At 54.1% G+C, this 12,750-nt stretch overlaps 1 protein-coding gene across 1 annotated transcript in view; it reads left to right on the top strand.

The window, feature by feature from the left end:
• The window catches only part of MROH2A (maestro heat like repeat family member 2A), a 56,092-nt gene extending 45,448 nt beyond the window's left edge, over positions 1-10,644 (top strand). The window contains exons 32-42 of the mRNA XM_027537968.1: positions 1,407-1,566; positions 1,638-1,831; positions 2,570-2,707; positions 3,328-3,445; positions 5,124-5,270; positions 5,365-5,550; positions 6,134-6,289; positions 8,497-8,628; positions 9,360-9,462; positions 9,717-9,782; positions 10,246-10,644. Coding sequence (XP_027393769.1) covers positions 1,407-1,566; positions 1,638-1,831; positions 2,570-2,707; positions 3,328-3,445; positions 5,124-5,270; positions 5,365-5,550; positions 6,134-6,289; positions 8,497-8,628; positions 9,360-9,462; positions 9,717-9,782; positions 10,246-10,367 — 1,522 coding nt within the window. The 3' untranslated portion in view covers positions 10,368-10,644. The remainder of the gene's footprint in view (positions 1-1,406; positions 1,567-1,637; positions 1,832-2,569; positions 2,708-3,327; positions 3,446-5,123; positions 5,271-5,364; positions 5,551-6,133; positions 6,290-8,496; positions 8,629-9,359; positions 9,463-9,716; positions 9,783-10,245) is intronic.
• Positions 10,645-12,750: the final 2,106 nt, after the last annotated feature.

Below are 12,750 nucleotides of genomic sequence, written 5' to 3'. Positions count from 1 at the left end.
TCACGCAGGCAGCTGGTAGGAACTCACCAGTTTGACGAGTGAGTGTGCTGGGATCGAACTGGTATATACTGGGGAAGGCCCAGAAAGAGGAGAGCAGGCGTCCCCAAAGCAGCAGAGACCAAGGAGCAAAGGGCAGCCTTGAGGCTTGGTGAAGAGAGATGTGGCAGATGCTGGCAGCAGACAAAGGAGAGTTTCGAGCACAGGTGTCAGACATGTGAAATGCAGGCCTGGCCCCACTTCACAGGGAGCTGCTCCTCCAGAGGGCAGCCCTTCCCTGGGTCCAGGTAGGGCAGTGCCATGCAGGTGGCGTGCTTTAACGAGGTTTAGCCCCTCTCAGAGCAGTGCTGGGCTGGGGCCTCTGGCAGGCTGGCTTTCGCTGTATTAGTTAGCTATTCCTGCATAACAAATTGCTTCCAGCTCAGGAGCTTGGAACAGCAACCCGGTTATCATCTGGTTTGTGTGGTCAGGAGCTTGGGTTGGCCAAGCTGGGGCTTTGGCTCAGGGTCTCAGACGCATCAAGGTGTCAGCCAGTCTGCATTGTTTCCTGGAGCCCAGGGCCACCTTCAAACTCATTCAGCTGTTTCTTGAGTTATAGGGCTGAGGTCCCCACGCCCTGGTTTCCTTGCACTCCTGTGGCTTCTTTCTGAGTTGATTTTAATGAGCATGCTGTGCCCACCCTTCTATTCAGTTCCTGCCACTGGGCCCCTGCCACATTTTCCCCATCCTTGACAAAACTCACTTATCTGCACTTACGTGTTTGGTTTTGTGGATTCGAATAGGCAGGCTGATCCTGTTGGAGTCATGGCTTTAGCCCTTTAGTGCCCACCAGACCCCACGTGCCTGTACCTGTGTGTGTGCAGAGGCTCGTTAAGTCACTGTCCCTCCCCTTCTCAGCAGGGCTGCAGGCTTGGACTTGGGGTCAAGAAGGCTGCTCCAAGCTGTAGTCTGGCAGCTTCCCTGACCTTCTTGGGCAGAATTTCCTCTTCTGTGGAATGGAGATGAAGGCTCCTTCCACATAGACGTGTTGGGAGGAGGAAGTGATAGGTATCAGCAAGCTGCCTGGTGCCGGCCTGATACACCAAGCACTGGGAGGCTATGACCCGACGTGTCCATGAAGTCATCACACAGTCGGCCCGGTGGGGATTCCTGGGTCCCCTAGCAGCAGAGCTGGACCTTCCGTGAGAGAGACAGAGAGGGCCGTGGTTTCCCAGGAGGACCGTGGGCAGAGGTGCGGGGCGGGACTCGGCCTCTGGCTGTGCAGCCTTGGTGGCTCTCCCACCTCCCTGAGACCCCGCCTCCAGGCTCCAGCCCCTACTCCAGGGGCTGCCCGGGGGTCCCCAGGGGGCTTTGATTTGCCAGGGCACATGACCCCAAACCCACAGTCCTTGTCCCCTGTCTCTGGCTAGCCACCTGACAGAGGTGTGGCTGGCTGTGGCTGAGAACGTGCCCTTTGCCCGGACGATGCTCCACGCGCTGATGGGCCGGCTGCAGGCGAGGTTCACGCCCAGGGCCAACGCTGCCTCCAAAGCCGACATCTGGCGCCTGGCCGCAGTGGACCCTCTGATGGTGAGGCAGGGGGAAGGCCCGCCTCGGGGGCTTGGTGGGACCCCTGCCGCCTCCGGCTCTCCTCTCTGCAGACCCTGTGCACCATCCACCTGCTCGTTGAGAGGATGGACTGGGACAACAGGCTCCTGGATCTCTTCCCGGACCTTGTCTACACGCTCCTCCTGCAGCTGGGCAGCAGCCAGGGCCCAGAGGCTGTGTCGCCCGTCCTAAAGACATGGAGACTCATCCACACGGGGACTCTGCCTGAGGAGGTCAACCTGCAGAGGTGCGCTCGAGGGTGGGAAGGTGTGGTGTGGTGAGGCTGTGGTCCTGGGCTGGATGCAGTCCCTCGACTGGGGACTTGCCTGGTGGTCCAGTGGCTAAGACTCCAAGGTCCTAATGTAGAGGGCCCAGGTTCAACCCCCGGTCAGGGAACTAGATCCCATGTGCTGAAACTAAGACCCTGTGAAAGTGAAAGTGTTCATTGCTCAGTAGTGACCAACTCTTTGCAACCCCATGGACTGAATGTAGCCCACCAGACACCTCTGTCCATGGGCTTCTCCAGGCAAGAATACTGAAGTGGGTAGCCATTCCCTTCTCCAGGAGATCTTCCTGATCCAGGGATTGAACCTGGGTCTCCCACATTGCAGGCAGATTCTCTACTGTAAGACCCTGTACAGCCAAATAAATAAATGTTCTTAAAAAGAAGAAGAAGAAGAAGTCACTGGACTACAAGTGTCACCTCCACTGAGAGGTCCTCATTTTCCCTTCCTGGTTGGGGGGAGAAATTTCTGGAAGCTCAGCTTACGACCCTCCCTTGTGTGGGTCCAGCACTTTGTGGTTTTCAGAGTTTGCAGACCCACCGTCTCCCACGGCTGCTCTTGGGTCCTGAGCAAGTCTCCCCACCTGTGTTGGGCACCCCTTCACGGGCCTGGGTGCGGAGCTTACCCAAGAGCTTATTGAAGGCAGGGCAGGTGCTCCCAGTAGGGCAGCCTCAGCCTCACGCGGCCCCACCTTCTTCCAGGGTCACGATCAGATCCATGCAGCTCTTGTTCAGGAGACTCAACAGTGAGTCTCTGCTTTGCACCCTGGAGGAGCAAGGCGTGTGGACGCTTCTGGAGAGCAGCTCGACGTTCCTGCAGGGAGTCAGCCAGCTGGCCAGGTGGGTGCCCGGCTCCCCAGGGCTCCACTGTCTGGCTGGAAGGTCTGGGCCTGATGGCTAAATGCCTCGCTCCAGGGTGTGCATGTCGGGGGGTGGGGGTGGGCGCAGATTGCCATGTTGACCCACATCCCAGACTCTGAGTGGCAGGAGGGTCCAGGGCAAAGGAAATATTTTCTTCCAGCCCTTTCTGCTCCAAGGCAAGAAAGCGAGGTCCCAGGTGGGTGGGGTGTGCCCAGGGTCACAAAGGGCTTCCGAGCCAGGCCAGGACGGCAGGACCGAGAGTTCCTTCCTGGGTCTAGACCCTCATTCTGGTCCCCTTTTTATAAAAAGGAGACCTGGGTTCGATCCCTGGGTTGGGAAGATTCCCCTGGAGAAGGGAGTGGCTCCCCACCCCAGTCTTCTTGCCTGGGGAATTCCATGGACAAAGAAGCCGGGCACGCTACCGTCCATGGGGTCGCAGAGTCGGACACGACTTGCACTTTCACCTTTTATAAAGAGGAGGTGGAGGGTCTGTACTTCAGTGACCCCCTGACCTGGGAACCCCGCCCCGGGCACCCTGCTGCAGAGCGGCTGTGCCAGGCAGGAGCTGAGAAGCCCCTTCGGTGGTGCCATCCCTGCAGGCTGTGCGTGCAGAGCCCCCAGGGCTATTACAGGCAGAGGCTGTCGGAGCTGGTGCTCAGGGGCATGGCCTCGGAGGCCCTGAGTTGCCGCATCAGCAGCACGGCGGTCTGCATGGAAGTGAGGCCACAGAGGGGGCTGGGCAGGCGGTGGGCTTGGGCTGGGCGTGGGGCATGTTGGGGGCTGGGCGGGGGGCGGGCAGGGATGTGGGGTGGGTGCTGGGTGACCCCCCTGGCTGTCCTGGGGGCTCATCTCAGGGCAGGCACGCATGCTCTGAGTCTGGGGTTGGAGGAACAGGCAAACGTCCCTCATGCCCTCTTCCATTCATTCATTCATCAAGCACATGATTCAGGGCAGCACTGAGGGGAAATGGGTTGAGACCCGTCCTGTGCCCTGTAGTACGGCCACCAAGGGCTGCGTGATGTGGTGAGCACCAGCATCACGGGGCCAGAAGAGGGCTTTCCTGGGAAGGCCAGGCAGAGGGCTCTGAGCGGCGAGCCAGGCTGAGCCAGGCAGGAAGGCCCAAAATGGGGGTCAGAGCCACTGATGCCCAGCCACCCTTCCTTATGCGGTCCTGAGGGAATTGGCCAGAAAACTTTTGGGGGGAAATCTTGATGGCTGTCTGACACCCAGAGTGTCATCGGAACCAATCATTGCCCAAGGGAGGGCTGGCAGACTTGCTCTGTAGAAGGCTGAAGAATCACTTTTCCATTCCGGGGTCACCCACTGGGTACTTAGTTTTCTTCTGGGTCAGGAAGATCTCCTGGAGACGGAAATGGTAACCCACTCCAGTATTCTTGCCTGGAAAATCCCATGGATGGAGGAGCCTGGTAGGCTACAGTCCATGGGGTCGCAAAGTGTCAGACATGACTGAGCGACTTCACTTTCTAAGGTTTATAACGGGGCTTCCCTTGTAGCTCAGTCGGTAAAGAATCCACCTGCACTGCAGGAGACCGGGGTTCAATCCCTGGGTCAGGTAGATCCCCTGCAGGAGGGCATGGCAACCCACTCCAGTATTCTTGCCTGGAGAATCCCATGGACAGAGGAGCCTGGCGGGCTACACTCCATGGGGTTGTGAGAGTCAGATACGACTTAGCGACTAAACCACCACCACCAAGGGTTATAAAACACACGTGCACCCAGGCATGCCACAGGGCGCCGCATCATCCCGAGGGCCCAGCGTTTTGGGTAGGAGCCCAGAATTGACCTTCGGAGGCCCAGGGGAGTGGAATCCGTGCATTTTGTGCATTTCTGCTCTGACTCAGTGGGCATGGCTCTTGCACACCATGGCCGCTCCCATCACGTGAACAGAAGGAACAGATGACGAACGGATGTGTTCCTTTAGATAACGACCCAGATGGAGGGTATGGGGACGGAGGAGGGAGGAGGGTTCAGGATGGGGAATACAGGTATACCTGTGGCGGATTCATTTCGATATTTGGCAAAACTAATACAATATTGTAAAGTTTAAAAATAAAATTAAAAAAACAAAAAACACTCAACTAGAATTTCCCCACGTATGTCCGCATCGGAGCCTCACAGCGACCCCGTGAGGCAGGTACTGCTGTTGCCCTTTTTACAGGTGAGGAAGCTGAGGTTCCGAGGGGTCCAGGGACTTGTCGGGGTCCCACAGCTGGAGGCGGAGGAGCCCATAGCCGGTCCTGGGAGGTGGAGCTCCGAATCCTCTCCTGTTCCCAGGGACACCGCTCTGGGCACCGAGTCGTATCACCTGTCCCGTTTTGAGGCAGAGGAACGAGAGCCTCTCTCGGGGATGACTGTGAACAGTTCTCCTTTCCAGTTTATGAGTGACCCGATTCTGCACCAGGAGAAGCTGCTGAAGCGGGCGGTGCTGATGCTGGAGAAGGGCGCAGAGCAGGAGGACGAGGTCCTGCGGATGCTCTCCCTGCGCGCCCTCGGCAACATGGCCCTCGGCGCCCCAAGGAAGGTCCGCGGGGGCCAAGGCAGGGATTGGGGGTGGGGGGCCCATGCCGGCCTGTTCTGGGCAGCCAGGCGGGGCCTGAAAGCCCTGTGCCCCGCAGGTGAGGCAGTACCGGAAGCTCTTACTGGAGAAGTGCCTGTGTTCCCTTCGGGGGCCAGGCGTGAGCACCAGCGTGACCTCTGAGGGCCTGGAGGTCCTGGCCAAGGTCTTGGTCGAGCTGCGGGAAGGGGACCTGGGGTCCACCTTCAACGCCATCTCCGAGCAGTGCAGAGCCTTCTTTGACAACGTGAGTGCACACTGGCGCCCTGCTTGGCCCTGGCCCTCGTGGGGGTCCCCACGAATGGCTGCTCGGTAGGAGGTGGCCACTGCTCACCCCCTAAAGGAGAGAGGTGCTCTGGAATGAAAAGGGCTGCAGTTCGCACTTGGGTGCTGATGTACCGATTGGCTGATCACGGGACCTGGTTAAAAAGTAAAAATCTTGTTCTGCCGTCTATGGGATCACACAGAGTCGGACACGACTGAAGTGACTTAGCAGCAGCAGGGCCCATGGACCCTTCTCCCCTGACTTTAATTCATCGCAGCCGCAAATGCTCTTTGGACACCTGTGATGTGTGGGCTGGGGACTCTGCTAGGTTGGGTTGGTAGGCGATCAGATCCAGCACAGCCCCCATCTAGGCAAGAGAAGGTCACAAACACCAGAATACTGCCCAGTCCCCAGAGCCCTGCAGGAGACACTCCATCATGATGGAATGATCCAGAAGGCTTTGCAGGCACCAAGGCGTTTAAGAAGGTCCACAGCAAATGGCTGGGGTTTTGTTGGGCTTCTTGCTTCCCATGTTTCAGAAGTAGCTTGTGTGTTCTGGCTGCAGGAGAGCGAGCTGCTGCGTTTAAAAGCCTTCATCGTCTTTGGGAAGCTGGCACAGGTGGTCAGGATTTCCAAGAAGCATTTCTTCAAGCAGGAAGTGAAGAAAGCCTGGGTCCCCCTCATGCTACATTGCCAGGACCCCTGCTCCGATGCCGCCCAGGTGAGACACACCTCGGCTATGTGCGCGATGCCCAGGGCCTGCTGTCCCCACAAGGAACACGTGCTTCGGGGCTGCCGCCCTGGCTAGCTGGGGTGTCCCCCACCTCGCTCAGTCTTCCTGGGACCCCAGAGGCCACCATCTGCTGGTTCCTCCCACCAGGCTGAGAAAGGGACCAGTCAAGACAACCCACACACTGGCTGATTGAGGAGTCTCGGCTCTGTGAGGGGAAACATGGCGTACTTTCCTTCTTCTCCGATGCCTTCACCAGCCACCCTTTCTTCTGCCTTTCAGTCACTAGGTCGTGTCCCACCCTGTGACCACAAGGACTGCAGCACACCAGGCTTCCCTAGCCTTCACTGTCTCCCGGAGTTTGCTCAGACTCACATCCATTGAGTCGATGCTGCCATTCAACCATCTCATCCTCTTCACCCCCTTCTCCTGTCCTCAGTCTTTCCTGGCATCAGAGTCTTTTCCAATGAGTCAGTCTTCACATCAGATGGCCAAAATATTGGAGCTTCAGCTTCAGCATCAGTCTTTCCAATGAATATTCAGGGTTGATTTCCTCCTTTAGGATTGACTGGTTTGATCTCTTTGCAGTCCAAGGGACTTTCAAGGATCTTGCCCAGGACCACACTTTGAAAGCATCAATTCTTCACTCAGCCTTCATTATGGTCCAGCTTTCCCAATGGACTGGAAAAACCATAGTTTGATTATACAGACCTTTGTTGGCAAAGGGATTTGTCTCTGCTTTTTAATATGCTGTTTAGGTTTGGCATAGCTTTTCTTCCAAGGAGTAGGCATCTTTTAATTTCATGGCTGCAGTCATTGTCTGCAGTGATTTTGGAACTCAAGAAAATAAAACCGGGCACTGTTTCTACTTTGCCCCCATCTATCTGCCATGAAGTGATGGGAACAGATGCCATGATCTTAGTTTTTTGAATGCTAAGTTTTAAGACAGATTTTTCACTCTCCTCTTTCACCCTCATCGAGTGGCTCTTTAGTTCCTCTTCACTTTCTGCCAATAGAGTGATATCAGCTGCATATCTGAGGTTGTTGATATTTCTCCTAGCAATCTTGATTCCAGCTTGTGATTCATCCATCCCAGAATTCCACATGATGTACTCTGCATATAAGTTATTTAACAGTGTGACAATATACAGCCTTGACGCACTCCTTTCCCAATTTTCAACCAGTCTGTAGTTCCTTATCTGGTTCTGTTGCTTCTTCTCTGCATACAGGTTTCTCAGGAAACAGGTAAGGTGGTCTGGTATTCCCATCTCTTTAAGAATTTTCCACAGTTTTTGTGATCCACAGTCAAAGGCTTCCCGCATGGCTCAGACAGTAAAGAACCTGCCTTCAATGCAGGAAACTCATGTTCAATCCCTGGATTGAGAAGACCCCCTGGAGAAGGGAATGGCTACCCACTCTAGAATTCTTGCCTGGAGTATTCCATGGACAGAGGAGCCTGGCGGGTTACAGTCCATGGAGTCTCAAAGAGTTGGACATGACTGAAGCAATTAACACTTTCATTATCCTCACTACCTCTATCAGAAGTTCACAGTCCTTTCAGGTTTTAACAGCAACTCTGCTGGAGGCAGGGCTTCAGGGAAGAAAGTGACCACCTACCCCCAAAGGGGATGAGAGGCCTTAATGAAGAAGCCACAAAGAGGAGAGGCCAGCACGGCCTGGGCCCCCATGGGTGCTGTTGCCTCTCCTGCTCCTGGGGGAGCAGATACCCCAACCTCCTTCCCTGCCCTCCATTCCAGTACCTTCCTGTGGCCCAACCTCAGCAGAGGCCAGAGACCAGTGGCCTGGTTACTGCAGGGGATGGGGCGAGGGAGATCTGGGGAGAGGGGATCTGGGGGGGGTTGCAGCCAGGCCCCAAACCCCAGGCTCCTGGAGGTGGTAGGTCCCGGCAGGGCTGCTGAGGGCATCCAGTGCTGGCCAATGGCTGAGGGGGCACTGGGGCTGCACCTGCGCCCATGGGGCTTCTAAGTAAACGTGCCCAAGGTGTCACACGGGCCAGTAGGGTTTGAGTCCCAGGCAGCCCCCTGGGGCTCATCAGCCCGCCCTTCTTTGGCTTTCTGAGGCCTTTGGGGGGCTGCCCCCCAGCTTACTGATGGAGTGCCAGCCCCCAGCCCCACCCCTTGTGTGGCCCCCCAGGGCCGCCTGCCTCCTCTCCTGCCATCCTGTCCTGTGTCCTCCAGGCCTGCGTGGCTACCATGTTTCAGTGTGTGCACTTCTGGGGCTGGAGGGCCCTGCAGAGCTCTGCGGACCACAGTGACGCCGCTGCCCCCAAGGAGATGATCGGTTTCCAGATGACCCTGTGTTCCGTCCTGGTGAGGAAGCTGAGGCAGGGGCCAGCCCCAGGGGCTTGGGGCTTCATCCTGTGATCCTGCTAGACATGAAGTGTTGAGACCAGCTCTGTCCAACAGAAAGCAAATGCAAACCACACACCCATCTTTAAGATTTATGTTGAAAAACGTGAAAAGAGGTGAAACCAAATTTAATAATAGATTTTATTTAGCCCAGTAGTTCCAAATCATTGCCATTTCAACAGGAATCAATAGACAATTATTAATGTAATAGTTTACCTGTTTGGGATAACATCTTCAGTATCCAGGAGGCACTTTACACTTAATTCAGACTAGCCTTGTTGGTTGGATGGCATCATCAAATCCATGGACATGAGTTTGAGCAAACTCCGGGAGATAGTGAAGGGCAGGGAAGCCTGGTGCGCTGCAGTCCATGGGGTCCCAGAGAGTCGGACACAACTGAGCGACTGAACAACAGCAAGCCACGCTTCAGGTGCTCAAGGCCCATGTGTGGCCAGTGGCTACGCTATCGGACAGTGCAGGCTGTGGGCGAGTGTGATCTCTCTGGGCCAGAGAAGAGTAACAGAAACCTGAAGGTCCTTAGGTTGCCCATCTGCTACTCTGCTGTGTGACTTTGAGATGAGCACTTGCCCTCTCTGGTCAGACCCTCTAGCATCAGATGGATGGGCATCTGTGAGCAGCCAGTCTGCAGGACCTCCTCTTCCATGGCACTGGATGTCACTTGTTTTTTGCAGACTCAGAAAAAGCCTGCCGTTCTCTACAATTTCTTGCTAGAAACAATGACGTATGTTAAAAGCAACTTGTCACGGATCAGAATTGCTGCATGTAACTTGGCAGGTGAGCAGGCAGGTCTCCTGATGCAGGAGGGACCTTGAAGACCATCTGGTCAGACCTAGGTCTGGAGTGGGGACAGGTGTTGGGAGTCATGCTTGGGCAGAAGTCCCCCGTGTGTGTCCCTTGGCGCTTCATACCTGCCCAATGCTGAACTTGACGTCCTGAACTAAACCCTTAACAGAAACTCTCATCAGGCAAAACCAAATCTCTTGCTGACCTAATATTCATATGATGGGCATTTCTGACTGTCATTTTAGGAATCATTATGAAGCAGATGTCTGCGCATTACTTGAAAAAGCTGGATTTTCCAGCATTACGGAATTGTAAGTAGTGGAGATTCAAGTGTGAGTCAAATGAGTCCACTCTGCTCATTTGGGAGCTTAGTGAAACTGCCTGAGGGGAGAGTCAGCTGACCCTGGTTGTATTTGGGATGGGAGGCGTGGGTGGCCAGGGCACAGAGAGGTGGATGAACCTGCGGGGGGCTTTCTAGGAAGACAGCTCTAATGGATCCCTGTGCTTTCTGCCTGCTCCCTGTAGCAGCTGGGGCCTGGGGGTCATCTTCCTGTCCCTGTTGATGTGACGGAAGACCCCAGGGATGGGAGATGCAAGTGGAGACATGACTGCACCTGCCATCTTCCGAATTCACACTCTGGGTGGGGATGAAGTTCAAACCCCCATGAGCCCCTCGCCCCTCAGTCAGCTCTCATCAGCTTGCACCACCCAGGGCGGGCAGAGGACGAGGGCCTGGCTGCAGGGTCCCCACCCTCCTCGTACACTCACTCTCAGCGCTCCAGGAGCTACAGCTGGACTCAGATCCTGGGGTTTGGAGGGCAGCTCTGGAGACACTCAACATCTTGGATACCTGCAGTCAGCAGCGGCTTTGGGCTTCACCTGAAGGAATCTCCTAGATGGTCTAAGTGCAAAACGTACCTGCCTTTCTTCTGGGGGCAAACCCCACCACAGCACCGCAAACCACTGTTAATTCCATGTGTAAGAAAAAGCATTTTACTTAAATAATCAGTGCCCCTTTCTTTCCTCCCCTTGAAATAAACCTCCCTTGCTATTTGGGGAGCAGATTCCTGACTGCAAGGAGATGACACCCCAGAGCTGAGACAGTGGGGTGAAGGGAAATTCCAGTCCTAGCGGGGATTTCATTCCTGTGTCCCCTGAGTGTGTGTGTGTGTGTGTGTGTGTGTGTGTGAGGCCAGAGGATCTGGGTCCCCTTTGTGTCTTCACTGCATTTCAGTTCCTCCCACATGGATGGTGTGTCCACTGCCAGGCTCTGTGCTGGGGTGGCCAGGGGAGCCCTGCTGCTGTCCAGCCCTGCTTCCAGGAGCCCCGCTCTTAAAGGGAAAGGAGACGTCTCCCAGCGACCATGATGCACCCAGGGTGAGGGAGGGCGGCCTCCAGTGGGGGCAGTGCTGGTGCCCGTCCACAGGGTGTCACTCAGAGGGGCCTCAGGGAGGAAGTGACACCACACCGTCCACCCTCGTCTCTTTCATATCAGGGTCCACTGGGCCAGGATGGGAAGGGACCCAGTGAGGCCTGGAGCAGAACCCATGAAGGGCCAAAGGGAGGAATTACCTCCAAGTCCAAGAAACAGGCAGGGGGAGAAGGGCAGGGAAACTCTTCCTATACTCATGCTGCCAGCAGGACAGTCTTGGGTTGTCCCCAGAGCAGATGAGGGTGGGATTTCCAAACCAGTCCCCCTGTAACAGCCCAAGGCGGTCACCACCCTGGGCCCATGGGTGGGAGGATTGCAAAGCCGTCCAGAAAACCAACCTGCATCGGAGGCTTCCGGGCAGACTGGTCTCACACTCTTGGTCATGCCCATGGAATAGACAGTGAAGTTACTTCCTGCCAAGTGATGAAGATGGTGGCTGCTGGAAGACTCAAGTCCCAGTGACACAGCCGGAAAGGAATGTGCCCTTCACTATAGGTCCTGGGGGAAGCCGTACGATTGCAGTTAGGTCTCTGATCAATTCCATTCATGCCTGTGCAAAACATCTCCAGATGGTTTATAGACCTAAACTCAGAAAGCAAAAATTTAAGACAATATAGTCATTTTGATCCTGAGGGTAGGGTAGGATAGCCTTTAAAAGTAATAAGAAAAATCAATTAAAAATAAAGGATTAACTTTTCTAAGTTAAAATATATCTTCTGGGACTTCCCTGGTGGTCCAGTGATTAAAATTCCATGCTTCCACTGCAGGTCCACTGGGGGGAGCTTAGGTTCTGTCCCTGGTTGGGGAACTAAGAGCCTCATGGCATACAATGCAATGAAAAAAAAAAAAAGAAGAAAATTTCTTGAATGAAAATGAAAGTACAACATATAAACCTAAAAATTAAAAATAAATTTATCTTCTGTACAATAAAATATTGTAAAGTTAAGTCACAGATGGAAGAAGTTACTTGTAATTGATATAAACTAGGTTGGTTCATATAAGCAGATTGGCAAACAGAATATGCCCAAATCAGTAATACAGCAAATTAAAAAAATCAGTGTCACAAGAGGATGCTTGAAAAGCCAGTAGGAAGCTGGTTTGGGAGGTGACTGGGCTTGAATGAGGTCCTGAGGGTGGGGCCCCTGTGACAAGATTGGTGCCCTTTATAAAAGACACTAGGTAGCTCCTTCTCTCTCCACGTGACATGAGAAGGAAGCCATCTGCAGGCCAGGAAGTGGGTCCTCCCAGAGCCCAACTGTGCTGGCTCCTGGATCTCAGCCGTCATCTCCAGAAGCAAAGTTCTGTTGTTTAAGTACCCAGTCTCTGGTGTCTTGTTATGGCAGCAGAGCTGGCTAAAACACTCAGGTGATGTTGCAGTGTAAAGCTGCGGGTGGAAAGGGAACATCCATACAGGGAGAGCATCACCTTGGGTAGGGAGATGGGAAGGAAAGGTGTGCAACTTAATCTTTTATCAACTTAAAACACCATTACACACAGCAACGTATTAACAACCATTTACTCAGGATGTTGGTACATGGGTTTTGTCACTGTATTGTGAATATTTGTAAGATTTTATTTAAAAGTTACTGTCCATTAAGTAAACTAAAAAGCTTTTGCACAACGAAGGAAACTATAAACAAGATGAAAAAACAACCTTCAGAATTGGAGAAAATTTAGCAAACGAAACAACTGACGAAGGATTAATCTCCAAAACATACAAGCAGCTCCTTCAGCTCAAAACCAGGAAAACAACTCAATCAAAAAGTGGGCAGAGGACCTGAACAGACATTTCTCCAAAGAAGACCCATTGATGACTAATAAACACGTGAAAAGATGATCAACATCGC

Source organism: Bos indicus x Bos taurus, chromosome 3 (assembly GCF_003369695.1).
Source record: "Bos indicus x Bos taurus breed Angus x Brahman F1 hybrid chromosome 3, Bos_hybrid_MaternalHap_v2.0, whole genome shotgun sequence".
In the NCBI taxonomy this organism is placed as follows: Eukaryota; Metazoa; Chordata; class Mammalia; order Artiodactyla; family Bovidae; genus Bos; species Bos indicus x Bos taurus.
The sequence above is the reverse complement of the archived record's forward strand: the minus strand, read 5'-3'. Positions and strand labels throughout refer to the sequence as shown.